General features: G+C 41.2%; 1 protein-coding gene across 1 annotated transcript in view; it reads right to left on the bottom strand.

The window, feature by feature from the left end:
* Nucleotides 1-18101, bottom strand: part of rbms3 (RNA binding motif, single stranded interacting protein) — a 306064-nt gene that overhangs the window by 18539 nt on the left and 269424 nt on the right. The window contains exons 12-13 of the mRNA XM_020640216.3: nt 17714-17764; nt 3838-3948 (exon numbers count right to left, since the gene is read on the bottom strand). Of these exons, the coding sequence (XP_020495872.1) occupies nt 3838-3948; nt 17714-17764 (162 nt within the window). The remainder of the gene's footprint in view (nt 1-3837; nt 3949-17713; nt 17765-18101) is intronic.

Genomic DNA, 18101 nt, shown 5'->3' with positions numbered 1-18101 from the left:
GCTCGTCTTGTTAGATCTTAGTGCTGCTTTTGACACCATTGACCATCAGATCCTATTATACAGACTAGAACATTTACTTGGAATTACAGGGACTGCTTTAAGTTGGCTTGAATCCTACTTACCAGACCGATCTCAGTTTGTACATGTTAATGATAAGTCCTCTATGCACACCAAAGTTTGCCATGGAGTGCCACAAGGTTCAGTGCTTGGACCAATTCTCTTTACATTATATATGCTTCCTCTGGGAAATATTATGAGGAAACACTCCATACAGTTTCATTGTTATGCAGATGATACTTAGCTTTATGTATCAATGAAGCCCGATGGCACCAGTCAGTTATGTAAGCTAGAAACATGCCTTAAGGACGTTAGGACCTGGATGACCAGAAATGTTTTGCTACTTAACTCAGACAAGACTGAAGTTATTGTGCTAGGCCCTAAGAACCTCAGAGAGACTTTTTCTAGTGATTTGACTGTCCTTAATGACATCAGCCTGGCATCTAGCACCACTGTTAGGAATCTAGGAGTTCTATTTGATCAAGATATGTCCTTTTGCTCTCACATCAGGCAAATTTCAAGAACAGCCTATTTTCACCTTCGTAATATAGCCAAGATTAGGAATATCCTGTCGCAAAATGATGCAGAAAAACTAGTTCATGCATTTGTTACCTCCAGATTGGATTATTGTAATTCTCTTTTGTCAGGGTGCTCTGGTAAGTCTCTAAAGACTCTTCAACTAGTCCAGAACACTGCAGCTCATGTATAGACTAGAACAAGGAAAAGGGACCACATTACTCCTGTGTTGGCTTCTCTGCACTGGCTCCCTATACAGTCTAGAATAGAATTCAAGACCCTTCTTCTCACTTACAAAGCTCTAAATGGCCAGGCACCATCTTATCTTAAGGAGCTACTAGTGCTGTACTGCCCCTCGAGAACATTACGGTCACAGAATTCAGGCCTACTAGTGGCACCTACAGTCTCTAAGTGTACTATGGGAGGTAAAGCCTTCAGTTATCGGGCTCCTCTCCTCTGGAATCGCCTTCCAGCCGGGGTCTGGGAGGCAGACAGTCTGTATTTTTAAGAATAGACTTAAAACTTTCCTTTCTGATAAATCTTATAGTTAGGGCTGGTGCTGGTGTAGACCAGCTCTTAGTTATGCTGCTATAGGCTTAGACTACCGGGGGAACTGGCACCTTGAGCTCCTCTCTCTCTCTCTCTCTCTCTCTGTCTCGCTCTCTGTGTGCATATACAGCACATCATATTACTGCATGTATCTATCTGTATATCTCAGTCACTAACCACCTACTTTCCTGGGATCTCTTGAGCTCTCTTAGGCTCCTCAAGATCGTTGGTTGACGGCCTTCCAGAACATCCTTTTAATAAAGCAGTTTTTTCTTACCACTGTAACTTTTGCTGCCTTGCTAAAGTGCTCATGATGGATAGGCCGGATCTTTGTAACATAGCAATAAGTAAGGTCTTTTTATCTGCTCTTTTGTAATGTTAACAGACAATGAGTAAGGTATTTTACCTGCTTTTTGTAAAGTGTCTCGAGATAACACTTGTTATGAGTTGACGCTATACAAATAAAAATTGATTGATTGAAAATTGATTGATTGACATCGGGAAAAAGTCTCTTTCTATGCCCTACCATCTCTATAGCCAGTCTGTGCTCAACTAGTTTCCTTTCCTTCTCTTGCTGCCGCCGCCTTTAACAGCCTTAACCCTGGATGCCCATCCTCACTGCAAAACAACACAAACATTCTCGGAAAGCTGCACTCCCCACACCAGTATCACAGCTTGGGCGTAGCAGGAACATTTGGTTCTTTTCCTGGAGAGAGGAAGAAAGCCACAGCCACATACACACACAAACAGCCACAGTGAAGCCCTGAAGGAGTATTCTGAGGTGTGGCTTCTACTCCAGCTGACAGAAACAGTCGTGATAAGTTGTTGACTTTGGAGACGCTGCTCGTGGCAGGTGCTCCTCAGTGGCCGAGGTGAGGTCATGTGACCAACTGGGGGCAACGAAAACAAGCTCACCACCGCACACTTGAGGAGCTTAGTGTCAGGTCCAGTTTTCCACAGATCCTGGATCCTAACAGAGGCTTTCTGAATCAGGCAGCATGAAAGGGCTCCACATCTGGAGTCTGCTTTACAGGAAACACATCTCAATCCCCATTCATGATCAAATGTGGCATGCCGTGTGTGTGTGTGCAGCTCAGCTATAGAGATGCTATGCTACACAGCACATCGCCTCAGGATAGCTAAGCAGTCTGAGAGACGAGAGGCACACAGCGTAAAACAGAAATGAAAAAAAAGAAAAGAGCGCCTTAACCCACTTTCTACTCAAACACATCAAACATCAGAAGCCATCATCGTAGATTAGCCCGTCTCTAATCCTGCCTGTTAGCACAGCTGGGGCAGATTAGGGCGGGGGCATTCCTGACAGAGCCAACATGGCGTCACAGTCGCTGACAGCTCACCTGGAAACACATGGGGAACTGTACAATACAGCACTGTTTCAATAACACACACACACACACACACACACACACACACACACACACACACACACACACACACACACACAGATCAAACAAAGAGCCGGAGCTTTGCCCCCGGGCAGCGGGGTTAGGGCAAGTCAGGACTCAGAGCTGAGTGACACCTTTAAGTCGACTTGATCCTGAAACAGGGGGAGTTCTTGGTGTTAGGGGGCGGTGATTGTAAGCATGTGTGTGTGTGTGTGGAATAAAGATGGAGTGATAGATTCTGAAGGTGATTTAGAGAGTGAGGGAGACAAAGTGTGAAGGAAAAACAAAAATTAGAGGGTGAAAGTGAGGACGGTGGAAAACAGAGAGCTCTGTCACACTGCTTAAGCTTCTCAGGAAATCTGTTTAATGTGGAAGATCAGGGAGGAAATATGCTCTCTCAGTGTGTCTGGAGCTGAAAGCATGCAGTATACGACAAATGAAACAGCAGCTCCATGGCTGAGCACATGTGGCCGCGGCCTTGGCAGGTTTGGATTTCTTCAGAGGAAATCTAAAATCCATCTCTTACGCAATGTGTACTTTGTTTTCATATGTAAAGGAACAGTGTTCCCTAAAGATGAAAGGCTTCTTTTGGTTCCCCTGAACAATACCAACAGTGAAATGAACTCCTGCTGTTCTTCCCCAATGTTTAATTTGATCTCTTAACTCTTATGAGCAGTAGGGCTGTGTGATAGGATGATCTGAGGTTGCGTAGGATTAGCATGTGTTCACGATCTGCAGAGAGTGACTGTAGTGCTATAGCTCACTTTATATCAGTTTATTTTATTTCACTAAAGTATTTAATAATCTGTTCATGCCTTCCCTACAAACAAACAAATAAACCAATCATAGCAAACTGTAGGTAGTGTATTGGATTTATTATTCCATCCCCTTTAGACTCACAACTAAGCAGGAGTCATGGCAGAAAATGAAAATGAAACGTACTAGTTAGTCCCTAAAAAGAAACTGTTTAACCACCTAAAGGGACAGTTGTTGCTGCCACTGTTATTCTGCTCTCTTTTAGTTTTGCTACATCAGTATCTGCAAATGGAGGCCTTTAAATGAGCTCCAGCAAAAACATGATGCATTTAGGGAGTCTGAAATGCAGAGAAAGCTCTGACATCCCATAGAAGTATTCTGGGAAAAAAGTCTCTCAACAATCAGATTGTCTGATTGTTGACTGAATCTTTAAACCGTATCTACTGTAATTACAGGTTAGGACTCGCATCTGGATTATGTCATGTAGACCCCCTTGTGTTCAGGTGTTTGGTTATGTTTGTGGTCCATTGCAGCACCAGTGAGGAGTACTCACACTTCCTGTAGTGCCCAGGGACAGATGGTTCATCTGCTGGGTGATAGGGCCCATCATGCTGGCAGGCTGCATGGACATAGTGTGGTCCATGGCTGGCGTGATCACTGCACCCTAACGAATTGAAAGAGAAGACAGGAAAAGGTGAGATAGAAGAAAGACCAATAAGTTCTATTTCTGTGGCTTTGCATCAGGATGATAGACTGTCTTGAGTGTCTTATGTAAACGATGTACACATGTAAAAATTAAAAAAAATAAACAAAAGCAAAAGAACAGCAGAAGAAACCAAACATATCAGAAAAAAAATGATCTGATCTCACTGATTTAGCAAAATAAAAGAGGTGTATTTAAGGGTGTATAAATAAAAGTTGGGTGTGAGAGAGAGTTAAAGGTGTCGTGGGGGGAGGTTTGGGTTAGAGAGGAAAGAAGCAAACCGGAAGACGGGATAAAGAAAAATGTTGGAAGAGATGGAATCCTCAAAAACATAAAAGCAGTAAAGGTAGAGGTCAGAGGATGAGAGGTGGGTGGAGGACCAGAGGAGGGGTGAAACGAGGACATCCTAACCAGAGAAGAAGAAGAAGAAGAGGAGGAAAGGAGGGACAGCATCAATAAAAACTGCAGAGGAACACAAAGACATTTCCTAGATCAATACTCACTATTGTCTTTGGCTCATCAAAATGTTCAGTATCAGTTGCTGATGCATCAACAATATGGGTCTGTGCGCTTCATTGATCCCTGAGCCAGGATGCTTTCTGTCTGTCCCTCCCTTCCTCCCTCTCCGTCTCTCACTCACTCACTCACTCACTCACTCACTCAGCTTAGAGTCCCCGCTCTCGGTGTAACGCGCGGCGCGTTTTCCCTAACGGGCGGATGGGAATGCTAGAAGCTGCTTTTTCATGCTGCAGTGGAACATGAGGGAGAGTGATGAAACCATTGTTGGTCTTTTATCCCTTGTCATGATAGCTCCATTTCCCCAGCAGTGAAGCCCCGGGAGGAACGCGTTCAAAAACCAAGCCCTTTTCCTCTGCACAGTCTCACTTTGTGTGTGTGTTTGTGTGTGTATTTCACATACTGTAAATGTGTCTGTGAGTGTTTGTAGGTAAGCCTGCTACACACTGTGTGGAGCAGCATTTGTGCACAGAGAAAAAGCGACTGACAGTGTCTATGTGTGTGTGTGTGTGTGTGTGTGTGTGTGTGTGTGTGTGTGTGTGTGCATCTCCTATAAAGTAAGTCTGGTGTGTGTGTTGCGTGCATGTGCGCACCCCACTGGTGACTCTGTGTGGGCCTATTGGAGAACAAACTGTGCAGACACAGCCTGTCAGAATCGCTCTGCTTGCCTACGCCCTGCATACACAACACAGACAGCTGGCTCCATCTCCAGCTAGAAATGAAAGCTCTATGTGATCCTCCCCTCACTTTCACCTCGGCACAAAAAGACAGAAACTGGGTTGAACGCTGACATCAACAGTGGAAGAAGAATGTCTATAGCACCAAAGTGTTTGTAAGGTCAAACGTAGTCCCCTTGTTTTTTGTAGCAAGTCTTTCATAAATTGAAACGTATACATTACTTCATTTTAACATGTTGCAGTACACAAACTGGATAGCCTACTTTCTTACTTTAGGATGGGAGGGGCTTAACCCCCTTTACTCTGTGCAGTTTCTTTTCCTTGAGACTTTTTTTGCCCTGGGACATGACTCCCAGGTGTACAACCAATGAATAAAGACCTGAGAGGAATACCTGTAATACAACTCTTAAAGTGCTGACTATTAATGATAAATGGTAAATGGATTTTTACTCAAAGCTCTTTTACATCGCAGGTCACACCTACACATTCAGCCGTGGTTACTAATTATCAGTTACACAGTGAGTATATGATTTTATCTGATCGTATACATTCTATATAATAATCTATAAGACCTTGCACAAAATGTATCTTACACTTAATGAAGATAGTATAGCTGTTAGGTAGCTACATGTGTGTGTACGTGTGTGTTTATGCGTGTGTTTTAAATTAATTTATGTAACTTGGCAGGCTGCTAAACTGAGTTGCCTCTTTGGGAAAAATTGGGTTCTCAGTCCCGATCTAAAATGAACACATCATTTACTAAATACCTTTTATATTTATGATATATGGTCTTTATACAAGACCTCACAGTTGATGAGATGCTGTTTGATACTCATGTTAACACAATGTAGATACAATCACAAGATGCTGTGTGGAAATGATTCAATAGAATACTGTGGGTTGGATTAATATGCACTGCTATAATAACTCAATCTGGATGATGTATTTTCTAATCTAGTTAATGCAGATTAAACAGAATTGAGGATTAAAGACAGACATATATTATTGCCCATTAATTCATTATATGTTAACTTAAATCCTGAGAAGGCATCGATGGCACATTATAATTTTGTTGTATTAAAGTAGAATAAAAACACATGAAAAACAATTTATATCTTTTAAAAATCTCTATTAGCAGTTTTACAGATCATGCAGCTAAACAGATATTAACCAGACATCCAGATAGAGCTTTCTAAAGTCTTCACTGCTATATTAAAGATTTTATTAAATCCCAATGATGTAACCTGATTAAGTGAATTACAACAGCAAACTAAGTATTGGCTTTAAAAATAGCAGGAGCAACCAAATGTAAGAAATATCCCACTGTGAGAAAGTGGCTGTAGACAGAATATTAACTGGCTGTGTAATCTAATCATTCATCTGTTCTGTGTGGATGAGCCTGCAGAGAAGTGGCTGTAAACTTCTAGGAAATGTTTTGGGACAAAAAGCACAATATTCCTCTCTAAAATCTCTAAAGCAGTAAAAAAAGAAAAGAAAAATACCCAGTGCCTAGTTAAGCTTCCCCACTGACTGTGACAGAGAAAAAAAAAAGAAGGGGGGAAAGGGAAATGAGGAGACAGACAGAACGACTGCTAGGACAGAGAGAGGGATGATTAAGGAGAAAGCTGATGGAGGTCATGAGGAAGACGAGAGCGAGGAAGAGACAGACGGGGAGAGGGAGGAGAGAGAATTAGAGAGAGAAGGGCTGAGGGGGGAGAAAGAGAGGGAAGAGACAAAGAAAGAAGAGGAAGTGAGGCTGAGGAGCGGGAGGGAAGCAGCAGGAGCTGTGGGCTACCTGTTACTGATTCAGCCTCTGACAATGCTTTTATAATGGGAAAGGGAGAGCAACGGAAAGGCTTAATTCACAGACGTGTCAGCGAGAGTTAAGCCGATTTGTGATTTCGATTTTCTGTGTTTGTGAGACTGAGTGTCTGTGAGAGAGGGAGGGTTTTAGAGTGCGTGTGTGCGTATGTGGGTCCGTCGTTTTGTGCGTCCATCCGCTGCCAGACTGGGGAGGACAGAAACTGAGAGTTAGTGTGTGTGTGTGTGTGTGTGTGTGCGTGCGTGCGTGCGTGCGTGCTTTAGAGGATATTGATCCAAGTGCAGACAGGAGACAGATGATATCAGCCCTGTGGTAGTTAAATACGTTGATAAAAGCTCAACGGGCAGAGACAATGTACAGTAAATAAGAAATCTAGTAAAAAAATCTTACAAGCAGCCGTGTTTTTTAACAGCCGCTCATTACGAGTAAATAAAAACCCTCCGACTGAAGGAGTGCTGATCCATATCAGATGAAACTCACTATTTGGCTTTAGAGTTGCTGACCAGGAATAACAATGGTAAAACGGGTGAGTTAAATACATAAATGTCACAGAGTTATTGGGTGTTTTTACTGCTAAAGTATATCCACAGGCAGAGTGCTTAACATTCCTGTCTGGATTCACACAGACTCAATATGCAGTCAGGTACGTCAGGGCCGTATTCAATATTGAGTATTTGGTTTCTAGCTGCACGGAATTCTATCCAGTGTTGTGAATGCACACATGAGATGTCTCAGATCATCAGGTTGAATTCCTCCTGAATATACCTAAACATCACAGCAGGTGAAGGTTCATTTAGTCACTGAGGTGCTGTTTCCCTGTTGACCTGAGATCAGCTTTATGTCCTCTGTAAATCTTTAGACAAGTCTTTTTCTCTTATGTCTTTGGTAGGTAGTGTGTTTGTGTCTGTGAGTGCATGTGTTGCAACGCCCGAATTTCCCCTCTAGGGATCAATAAAGTATCATCGTATGGTATCTTAACTTACCCTTGTGTGTTTCTGCTGTAGTCGCTGCAGCAGGAAAAGGAGAAGGAATATAAGAGCTATTTTTTAACTATTTAGACGTGTTCTGTATGTGTTGATTCAAGTTTATTTTACAGTATGTGTTTTGGCATTTGAATGTGTTTTAGAACTCACTTTTACCCTGAAGATTTATTTTCTGCTTTTTATGCCTTTATTTTGATAGGACAGCAGATAGAGTTTGAAAGGAAAGAGAGAGTGGACTGAGATGCTGGAAAGGAGCCACAAACTAACTGCTAGGCCAACCAGCACCCCAAGAACTAATTTTTTAATTGTAAATTTGTGTTCGTTTTTTCTTAATGTTCTTTACTGTAAAGCACATTGAGACTTCATTACAAATACATTAAATTAAATTATATCAGAGCCATTCCCTTTCTGTTTGCAAATATGTCTCGGAGTGCAATTAATGGTCAATTAACCAGAGTGTTAATGAAAGGTAGAAAAAAAAACTGATTTGAGAACACTTTTTATCAAATATTTATAAAATGGATTTTCTGAAAGGTAAAAGTTAACTTTGATTTTTTGATTATGGACAATCAGTATTCTTTAGGTTATGGACAGCTAGTTGATGACTAGGGCCTTCTCCATTGCCGCTCCCAATCTCTGGAACTCACTCCAAAGAAACCTCAGAGACCCCCCCTCACTCTCCATCTTCAAGAAATCCCTAAAAACTCACCTCTTCAACATCGCCTACAGACACTAACAGACTCAATTCTCATTCTCCTCCTCTTACATTATTTCTTTGTTGTTTTCTCTGTTTTGTTTTGTTGTTATTCTTAATTTAGCTTCTTTAAGTACTTTGAAAAGTGCTATAAAAGCCTAATGCATCATTATTACTATATTAGTAAGACAGTAGGAGCATTTTAAAGACATGTCTTTGGGCACTTCTGCTGAAGATTTCTTTCCTCACATTTTGTGTGTTAAGCATGCATATGTTCAGCTGTCTTATCGATAATGAAATAAATGATTATTTAGCAGTCTCATCGTGTGTCAAACAGGCAGCAGAGAGTTTTATAAGAAAGAGCTAAATTGCTCATTTTGGAGCGACTAACAGAGTATTAGAACATGTAATGACACTCTGCTCAAAGTCAATAGAAAAGCATCATCAAAATGGACATAGAAATTAGCATTTAGAGTGAAAAATAAATGGTGGAATCTTCAATCAAATGAGGAAAGCATTATGTTCTAATACAGGAAATCCTCTACAGAAGCTCTAAATAAAATCCTGTACAGGTTGGTATCAGATCCTCTGATTAAGATGACGTTAACACCTTATCAGGGCATTCCTGCAGGTAGCCTGTTTGTGTGTCTCTTCTTCAGCTGCAGGTTATGTTATTAAAAATGATTGCCTAGCTACACTGTTGCTTCAAACCAGCGCAGATATATTACTATCCTTAGGTGGTGGCTATGCCTCTCTCTGAGTGAAGCAGCCTGAGGCCATAAAGAGACGCTCACACACCTCACCCTGAAGGACCTCAAGTTTCTCTTCTGGCAAAGAGGCCTCTAGTCACTGATGCTATCTCACTGTATCCTCAGAAATTGAACACAAAATCACTTTGGTCTGCTAAGAAATAAGACTGGGGCGCTGAGAAAGTGCATGTGCTCCCTGACAGGTGAAATGTGACAGCTGAGGAGAATAAAAAAAGAGACAATCTACGCGGCTGTACTTCTTGTGTTGTCCAGATGACTCAACACATTCCTCTCTCTATTTGACAGTCTGCTTCTCCATGCGAGGTTCTGTGGTTGGGATACTTTAATGTGTTTTATGTTCGGGTAACACTGCTGGATACCTGCAGAGGTGCTACGACATTTCTCCATCTCCTGTGAACCACACAGACTCAGATTGTTCACTCTGGAAAACCTGGTAGAACATCTGCTGGTGATTGACTGGTAACTCAGTACAGAACAGAATGCCAGGGACCACTAATAATAAAGGCCTGCCTACCTGAAGGAGGTATATATTTCAGGCGAATAAGCCTGATCCATTAAAAACACTAAATTCCACAAGTTACAGGTAATTGAATTCTATAGTAAGAGAGTATATTATGTTGATGTTTTATTTTTCTTCCAGATAGTTTATGTTATTGGCACTTTGCTATCTCCTATGTATTTCTGCTCTATTAAAGTGCACAATAGCAACCCATAACTTCACCTTTCACATCGCTCACCCGACTGTCTATAATTTCAAAATGTCCTCAGGCATCTTTCTGTTTGGGTAAGTGCTAAAAAGTTGAGCAGAATTCTGCTTGTTTCACTCAGTATGATTTTTCCCCTTTTGGCCAACAGACTGCCAGGGCTGCCTGCAACTTTTACAATCAAAGTCTGTTTATGAGGTGAAGTAGCAGAGAAGGGCAGTGCACACTGATGAATGGCAATGTAGACGCATCACGTGTTGACATTGATGCAGATAGTAGCTGAACTACCTTGAAAATGAATCAGCTGAGGGGCTAAAGCAACAATCACCAGATTAACATGGGGAAATGGATATTGATAAATAATCACCTCAGGCAAGATCACAAGCCAGTGTTCATGTATTTATCCTCAACAATAAAATCAAAAACAAGAGGGATGATAGATTCAAGTGTCTGTCACCCATGTGCTGTATCTCAAGGATGCACTTTCAGATTTAGCATAGTTGGAATGTGACGTGCTGAGAATATACATTTATTTAGCTCCTGCTGTACAATACTAACCGGACATGATTGAGATTGTGTATGAGTGTATAGAGTGTGGGACTGTGTGTACGTTTTCAAGTATAAAATGATATTGGAAATCAGGTTTTATCAAACAGAAAATATTAACTTGTTTTCAATGGAGAGCACAAGACATTTGGATGGATTTGGAGTGTGTGTGTGTTTATGTGTGTGTTTGCAAGAGGATCAGGGTGCTAGATGAAGCATGTAACAGTATTTGTCATGTCTCCACAGGAGGTCCATTCCTCTCCACGCTCAGATCAACCATTCTCTGACTGCCTTTTTTTGTTGCAGACAAACGGATCATTTCACACATTAGGATCTCTCCATTTTTACTCTACTCTATTACTCTATTTACAAAAGAAATAAAAGATTAGAAATCCAATTAAAGAGACACCGCAAGATAATAAAGCCTGTCCAATAAAGCGAATCGGCTTTTGTCACAAACTGTATTTTTGCCACTATCGGAACGTTTTTCGAGGTGATATCCAAAAAGCTTTGGAGTAAAAATGCAGTGGCTCAATCTCTCTCTCAGTCACCCGGTGGCACTGCAACAATATCACTCTTTTATGAAGGACCCTAACTTTAACCCTGAACACACCATTTCTTTACTGGCACCCGCACAGTAGCTGCAGTTGTACTCCGGAAAGGACACCAGAAGAGAGAGAGCGAGAGAGAGAGAGAGAGAGCGAGAGAGAGAGAGGGAGACATAGGGAGAAAGAGAGGTAGGAGGAGAGGGATCAGGGAGAAATGTATAGAAATAAAAAGAGAGGGATGAGGAGATAAAAAGTGGCAAGAGAGCAACTCAAGGACGACTCTACCCACGTCTCAAATTCTGCCTTGCCAGTCAAATCCATGAGACCAACATAATGCCCCTCCCCACACCCCCTCCCTTCGGAATCTGCGGTGCGGTTTTTTTTTTCATGTCAAGCGGGGTAGATGGGTATCACACAGTGCACTGATTCACCTCCATCCGATGAGGGCAGATAGTTACGCTTCAATTCTAAGAGGCCCGGCAAGTGTCTATTCAAAGCTGGGGTGCAACCGAGAGGAATTCAATAATTCACCTCTAAAATGAAAGGGCCAATGCACTCCAGTAAATACACACTACAGTTCACTGTGAGGAGAAAAAAAAAGAGGAGGGATAAGTCATGGGGAAAGACAGCGAGGCTGCGCTTGGCTGGCACTGCAGCTTCTCCAACACTTTTTGGCAATATGAAGAGAATTTAAGAGCTCCTGTGGGTGATTAATGATCCGTACATAAGTGAGATTTATATTAAAAATCTTGCGCTATGACAATCTGTGTGTTTAGACAGAATCTGTGTGTGAGCTGCATGTGTGGATTTGTCTTTTTTGGGGGCCATACCCTCTTCTTCTCGGTCATCCGGTGCCTAACTGTCAAACAGTGCAAAGCATTACCAAGATCTGGGAGACAGTGTGAGATAGAAAAAGAGAAGGAAGACAAATAAGAATAATGCATAAGAAGAGCAACGCCTGACAGAACAAGCTGCGAGCTGATTTAGCTGTCCACTTTAAGAAACACTGTCACTTTCCATCAGGTTCCACCTATCTGCGCCATTAATTGGGGATAAACAAATTTTGAAGACTGGTCTCTCTCGTCACTTTCTCTCTCTCACTTACTGCTAACAAAGCACCGGCTCCTCTGCGGGATGAGGTCTGGTTTCGAATGGATGGACTTGTCAAACTTAATCTAGTCAGAAAGAAACAAACACCTTTGCTGAAGCAGTACATGCTGCGCTGCTTTCTGTTTACTGTGCAGAAAGAAAACTCTCGCTCCACTTCTTCTCCACTGCAACGTGGTCTCATTTCTCATTTAAGAAATCATCTGTTAAGTAAGACAAGTATTGCCTTCCACTCTTTTCAAATGAAGCTTTTGTTAGCAAAGGGCATTAGAAGGCTAGAAGACATCCACATGTCTAAACTGCATGAGCAAATTAAAAGGCTTTGTGAGGATAAACAGCCTGAGCAACCTTTTACATCGTTCTACAAACAAGACCTCTTACATCTTGTAAGAGCTGTGCTACTAAACCCTTTCAAGGTCGGACAATCATTTCTTAGTGAGGTCTTTATCTGAATGGACCATCCTCACCCAGACAACTTATCATGATTGGTTTCATACCTGGCATTAATATGGATGAGTGATTTTATCACTCTCGTAGAAACTCGATAACTCAGACAGATAAGTGTAAGACAAACTGTAGCTTTCCTTTAAGTATTAAAAAACAACACCCTGGTCTTTGAAAAACTTGTATTTAGTAGTTGTGTTTTATACATGCACACACAGCATGCACCCAACATATATAAAACACACCATAGCAACCAGACTACACCCTACAAGCTGTGATCACATATACACGAGGTCCACAGTAACTTAAAGCCCACTCAGCGGACTTTGATAGCAGAAAAACAGGATACAGAATTTGGATGAGAAGCATTTTCTTAATCTTGAAAACAACGTGATTAATGTTCTTTGGTCTGCAGTCAAGCCAATGAACATAGCTGACATTATTTTATCTTGTTAAAACATTTAATGTATATATACATCTCTCTCATGAATTAAACTTAATTTTCTTATTTGTTTAATATAGTTAGTAACTAGTGGGTTTCACTGGGCTTGGGTTTAATTTATTATAATTCAATCTTTGGGTCTCTTTTCATACTACAGATTACCAGTTCAATATCTGTGTAAAGCATAGAAACCCTTCATGTTTATTTCTGATTCATTCCACTCAGTACAGTCTGTCTGGCTGGAACTGGCCGCGTCCCCTTGCATGCTCGGCCGCCTCCATATTGCCTGGCCACCAGGAGCCTCATTGCACTACGCTCCATTGCTTTAACATGCAACACGTGGTGTAAGCCGCCAAACTGCGCCACAATCAATCGGTTTTTAATGCTTTGAGAAGGCCCCTGAGCTCTTGAAGCTAGCATGCTTGGCTAATTTGATGTAATTCACTGAGCTTGTGGCCAGCTATGTGTGTGTAAGGGGCAGTCTACTGTGGATGTAGCTGGTAGCAGATATAAATGTTGGTTATAAAGGGAGACAGATTGCTAGGCATCCACTGATGGTGGTGACAGCTGGGGTTAGCGCCTAGCAGCCGTTTTGGTGACAGGGACAGACTTTGGAACACAATGGGGACGAGGCTATGGGGATGAAAATGGCCACATGTCTACTGCTGGCATGGAGGCCTCATAAGATGTAAACCAGTCTACAATGAGGCTGCTAGCTTGTGGCTACCACTAATGGCTCCAAAAAGCTGTATGACATAAGGCTGGAGGATGGATGGATCTCAGGCAGCCCTACAGGCTGGTTGGGAGTAACCAGTATGGACCGCACATATGGAACTACATACCACATAGAGTACACATAAACATGCAACATGCAGTTAAACAACATGTAAGATGAGGCTGTATATGTTCTGTCTGCAAAACACAACAAGACAAGACTTAAGAGTCTGAGAAGGTGCCAGAAGAAGAACAATAATGTGATCTACATTTAATTAACCATATGTTTTGGTGTAGTCTAAATAACCAAGACACAAACAAAAATACATAGACTCACAAGTATGCAGAAGCAAACCTGTGTCCTCTCCAGAACATTCTCTTAAACTGCGAACTACGTGTTTATCCTTCAGAACATTTAATTTACTCACTGCTTGGTGTATATACTGTATTTTTCAATTTTAATTCCATTACATCAAAAGGGCTTTCTACTGTATTTTTAAGAGTGTATAATAGTTGTACAGATTTTGTATATCTATATGAAATCTTTGGAGTTTTCTGGTATATTTTCACTGTGTGCATTATATTGATAAGAAGAAGAAGACTTACTTTATTGATCCCCGTGAGGGGAAATTTCAGTTTTTACACTCTGTAGTCATGCAACACACACATAGGCTGAAGTATATACATACATGCACACAAACAGGATCCTATGGACATGCACTAATGGAGAGATGTCAGAGTGACGGAGCTGCCCACAGTGGGCGCTCCTGAGCTGATGGTGGGGAGGGTGATCTGGCACCTCTCCAGCTACCAGACCAACTTCCATATTTGGTCTGCACTGGGACTTGAGCCGGCGACCCTCCGGTTCCCAACCCAAGTCCCTACAGACTGAGCTACTGCCGCCCCATATATATTAGATATTATGTGTGTGTGTGTGTGTGTGTGTGTGTGTGTGTGTGTGTGTGTGTGTGTGTGTGTGTGTGTGTGTGTGTGTGTGTGTGTGTGTGTGTGTATATATATATATATATATATGCATAGATATTATATGTATGTTCATAGTTATGGTGTATTTGGTGTGTTGAGTGTTTTTCCTTTATGTAAAAACATCTCTGTTCAAGTGTTATGTTCTTGTTTCTGTGCCTGCTCTGGATAAACTGCTGCATTTCCATTTGGGGATCCACCCATCTATACACCAATCCATCCATTTGTCATTATAACATCTATCCATTCATATATTTGATATCCATCCAACTAACCATCCATCCATCCATCCATCCATATAAGCAGCACTGTACATCCTAAACAGTTGCTTTCGTAAATCCAGTAATTATCATTCACCTTGTTATACTGTCTAGCACCCATGGTGTTATCATCACCCTCACAACAGGCAGACTAAGAAGCAACATCAAATAGAGTTAATTTGTTAGCGAGCTAGCTTAAATGATGCGTGACACTAGAGGCACCAGGAAGTTGCCGCTCTAACTGCCAAAGTAGTAAGAGACATCAGGGCAGAGAAGGCTGGCTGTGTTAAGATACTTGCAGAAAAAAGGCAGGCGGTCGCCTGGCTGGGAGGGCAGCTACAGCCAGTGTGTGTGTGTGTGTGTGTGTGTGTGTGTGTGTGTGTGTGTGTGTGTGTGTGTGTGTGAGTGAGTGTGTGAGTGTGTATGTCTGCTGGTGGCCTGCTGTGACCAGATTACACGTTCACTGTCCCACAGCAGGAGTGGAAGTGAGATGGGAAGGACTGAGTGGTAAATGGACCCAGCAGGGAGCCATGCAGCTGGTTGGGCACTCCTCCACATGGACCATCGGCCGTGGAGTCCAGAGTTTCCCAGTTGTGTGCAGTTAAAGGGACTCATGACTATCATGTCTTTTTGACTGAGGATAACAAGGCTATTAACTCCATGGGTCTCCTTGATGCAAAAACAAATTCTTCTTTTATAGTATTTGCCTTCTTGGTTAACTCTGGGTTAAAACCAGAATACACGTTTGCAGGGATAATATTTAATAATAAATAGATACAGATGTGGAAGTTAGCGATGCAATTACTGTGTAGTGTAAAATATTAATAAATACAGAGCTGAGTTTTTTAAGTTAGTTTGGCAATCAGTTCATGATTAAATTTGAGTACTCAACAGTGTTGTAGAAACTGAATTGTATAGTTTCTACAGTGTGAGTTATTATCCAATTTGGGAGAATAAAGCTTTACATCTATCTACTAAACAAATGGTCACTGTATTACAGAGCAACACAAGTTATACTCTGAATACTTTGGGCCCTAATAGTAAAGCAACCTTTAATAAGAACAGAAGAGTGAATGTAGGTACTAAAGAGATAACTCTTTCTATCTGAGGGTGGAAACCTTCTGATGCATCAATTAAATGCAACAATAATTGAATTATATTGGCTAACTGTACTACATTGTATGTTAAAGTAATATTACACATCTCTACAGTTTACTCTATGAAATACTGAGGTGCTTTTCCTGAAATGTACAACGGCACAATATCAGACTTGTTTGGACTGATTTGAAGTGGAACAGTTTCATGATGGTAAAAATCTATAACATGTGCTCTCCGGCTCTGGTTGAGTTAAATTAAGAACAGCATACACTGAATGTGCTTCAGGGGCCACAAAAAGCCTCCAGCAAACATTAAAGCCTCTGGCAGAATGATTTAAATCCCCCAAGCAACAAAATGAGAACGCTCATGGCGAGAGGATCAATTAAAGCTCAACTTAAGAACAATTTACTAAACTACTGAAGCACTTTGTTGCTACAACATTAGGAAGGCAAATCTGGGAGATATTCCAAACAAACTATGAATATGGTTCCAAAAAGTGAAAAAAATGCTGGACTAATTAAGTCTCTGCCTAAACACATGCATGGAAACATACTGTAGCTTATTCTCTGACTTCTAATAAAACAGTGAAACATCCACCAATCTTCATGGGAAGGAGTAAAATATAACCTTACCGCAGATTTCTTTTATAATAACTCATAAGTACATTAATTGTTTGCAGACTGGGTGGCCCCCCCACCCAAAAAATCATGGACTCTATGAAACTAATGTTCTGTACTCTTCAACCAGAATGACTGAGTACCTTTGGATTCAATGTGATTACCTCACTGGTACTATGGCAGACTGTGTTGTTGGTGAACTAAATTTGATGAATATATTTTTCCCTCCTGTCTGCTCTCTGGACTGGTAACCCTGAGTAACAGTCTACAGACTGTCTGCATTGTTCTGTGGTCTAGTTAATGAAACTTCCTGGCAAATCTCACACCTATAAACTTCCAACCAAAAATGTGTTTGTATTTTTGGGAAAAATGGAAACATGTGGTTATTAGAATGGGACAAGATGCTTTTATAGAGCTGACTAGAGCAACTGCAAGATGAAAGTGATGCAATCATCTAGCTATCAGAAGTTTCCCTACGGTATGGTGCTGTGATGGTATGTTCTAGTTACAATTTAGAGGGTTCAATATCTGACCTGCAATAAAAGATTGTGCATAGACGTTTTCCAGACGAAATTACTTTTGCAATCAATATTATTGTTTTAAATAAATAAAAAATCCTCTATTTTGTCAAATCTTCTCAGCCTGAACTTGAAATGAACTTCTTTTAACAAGAACCTCCTATAAACTTTGAACAACTTCTTTGCAGAGAGGAGAAACTGGAGGCCAACTCTAGTTTTCAACTAATAGATGGTCCCAATGGGGAGTCAAGGGCAGCTACTGCAGGGGAATGGTGTAGTACTTACTGTAGGTTGCATAACATATTGTTGATGAGGCATCCATGACGTACTCTGGACCTGAGGAGAAACACATGAAATGTAAATCACCATTGTGACCATAAATGTTACTCAATCTTAGGCTGATCCAAGTAGTGTTGCATGTTCAGCAATAAACGCTGTTCAAATATTCACATTATGTTCAAATACTTTTGAGTCTGCAGGTTTTTAAAATGACTGCTCTGGTTTTAATGTACCAACACATCTGACCTTTACACAGATTAAGTTGTGCTAAGGAATTCTAAAAAGTATTTGAAAGTCTGTAAGCAGGAAATCTCCCTCACCCTCATTATTGCCGGCAGTATGACTTGTGAATAGAGCTCAAACAACAGGTTCCTTCTCTATAATGATGATATTA

Source organism: Labrus bergylta, chromosome 19 (genome assembly GCF_963930695.1).
Source record: "Labrus bergylta chromosome 19, fLabBer1.1, whole genome shotgun sequence".
In the NCBI taxonomy this organism is placed as follows: Eukaryota; Metazoa; Chordata; class Actinopteri; order Labriformes; family Labridae; genus Labrus; species Labrus bergylta.
Note: the sequence above shows the minus strand (reverse complement) of the source record. Positions and strands in the feature narration are given on the sequence as shown.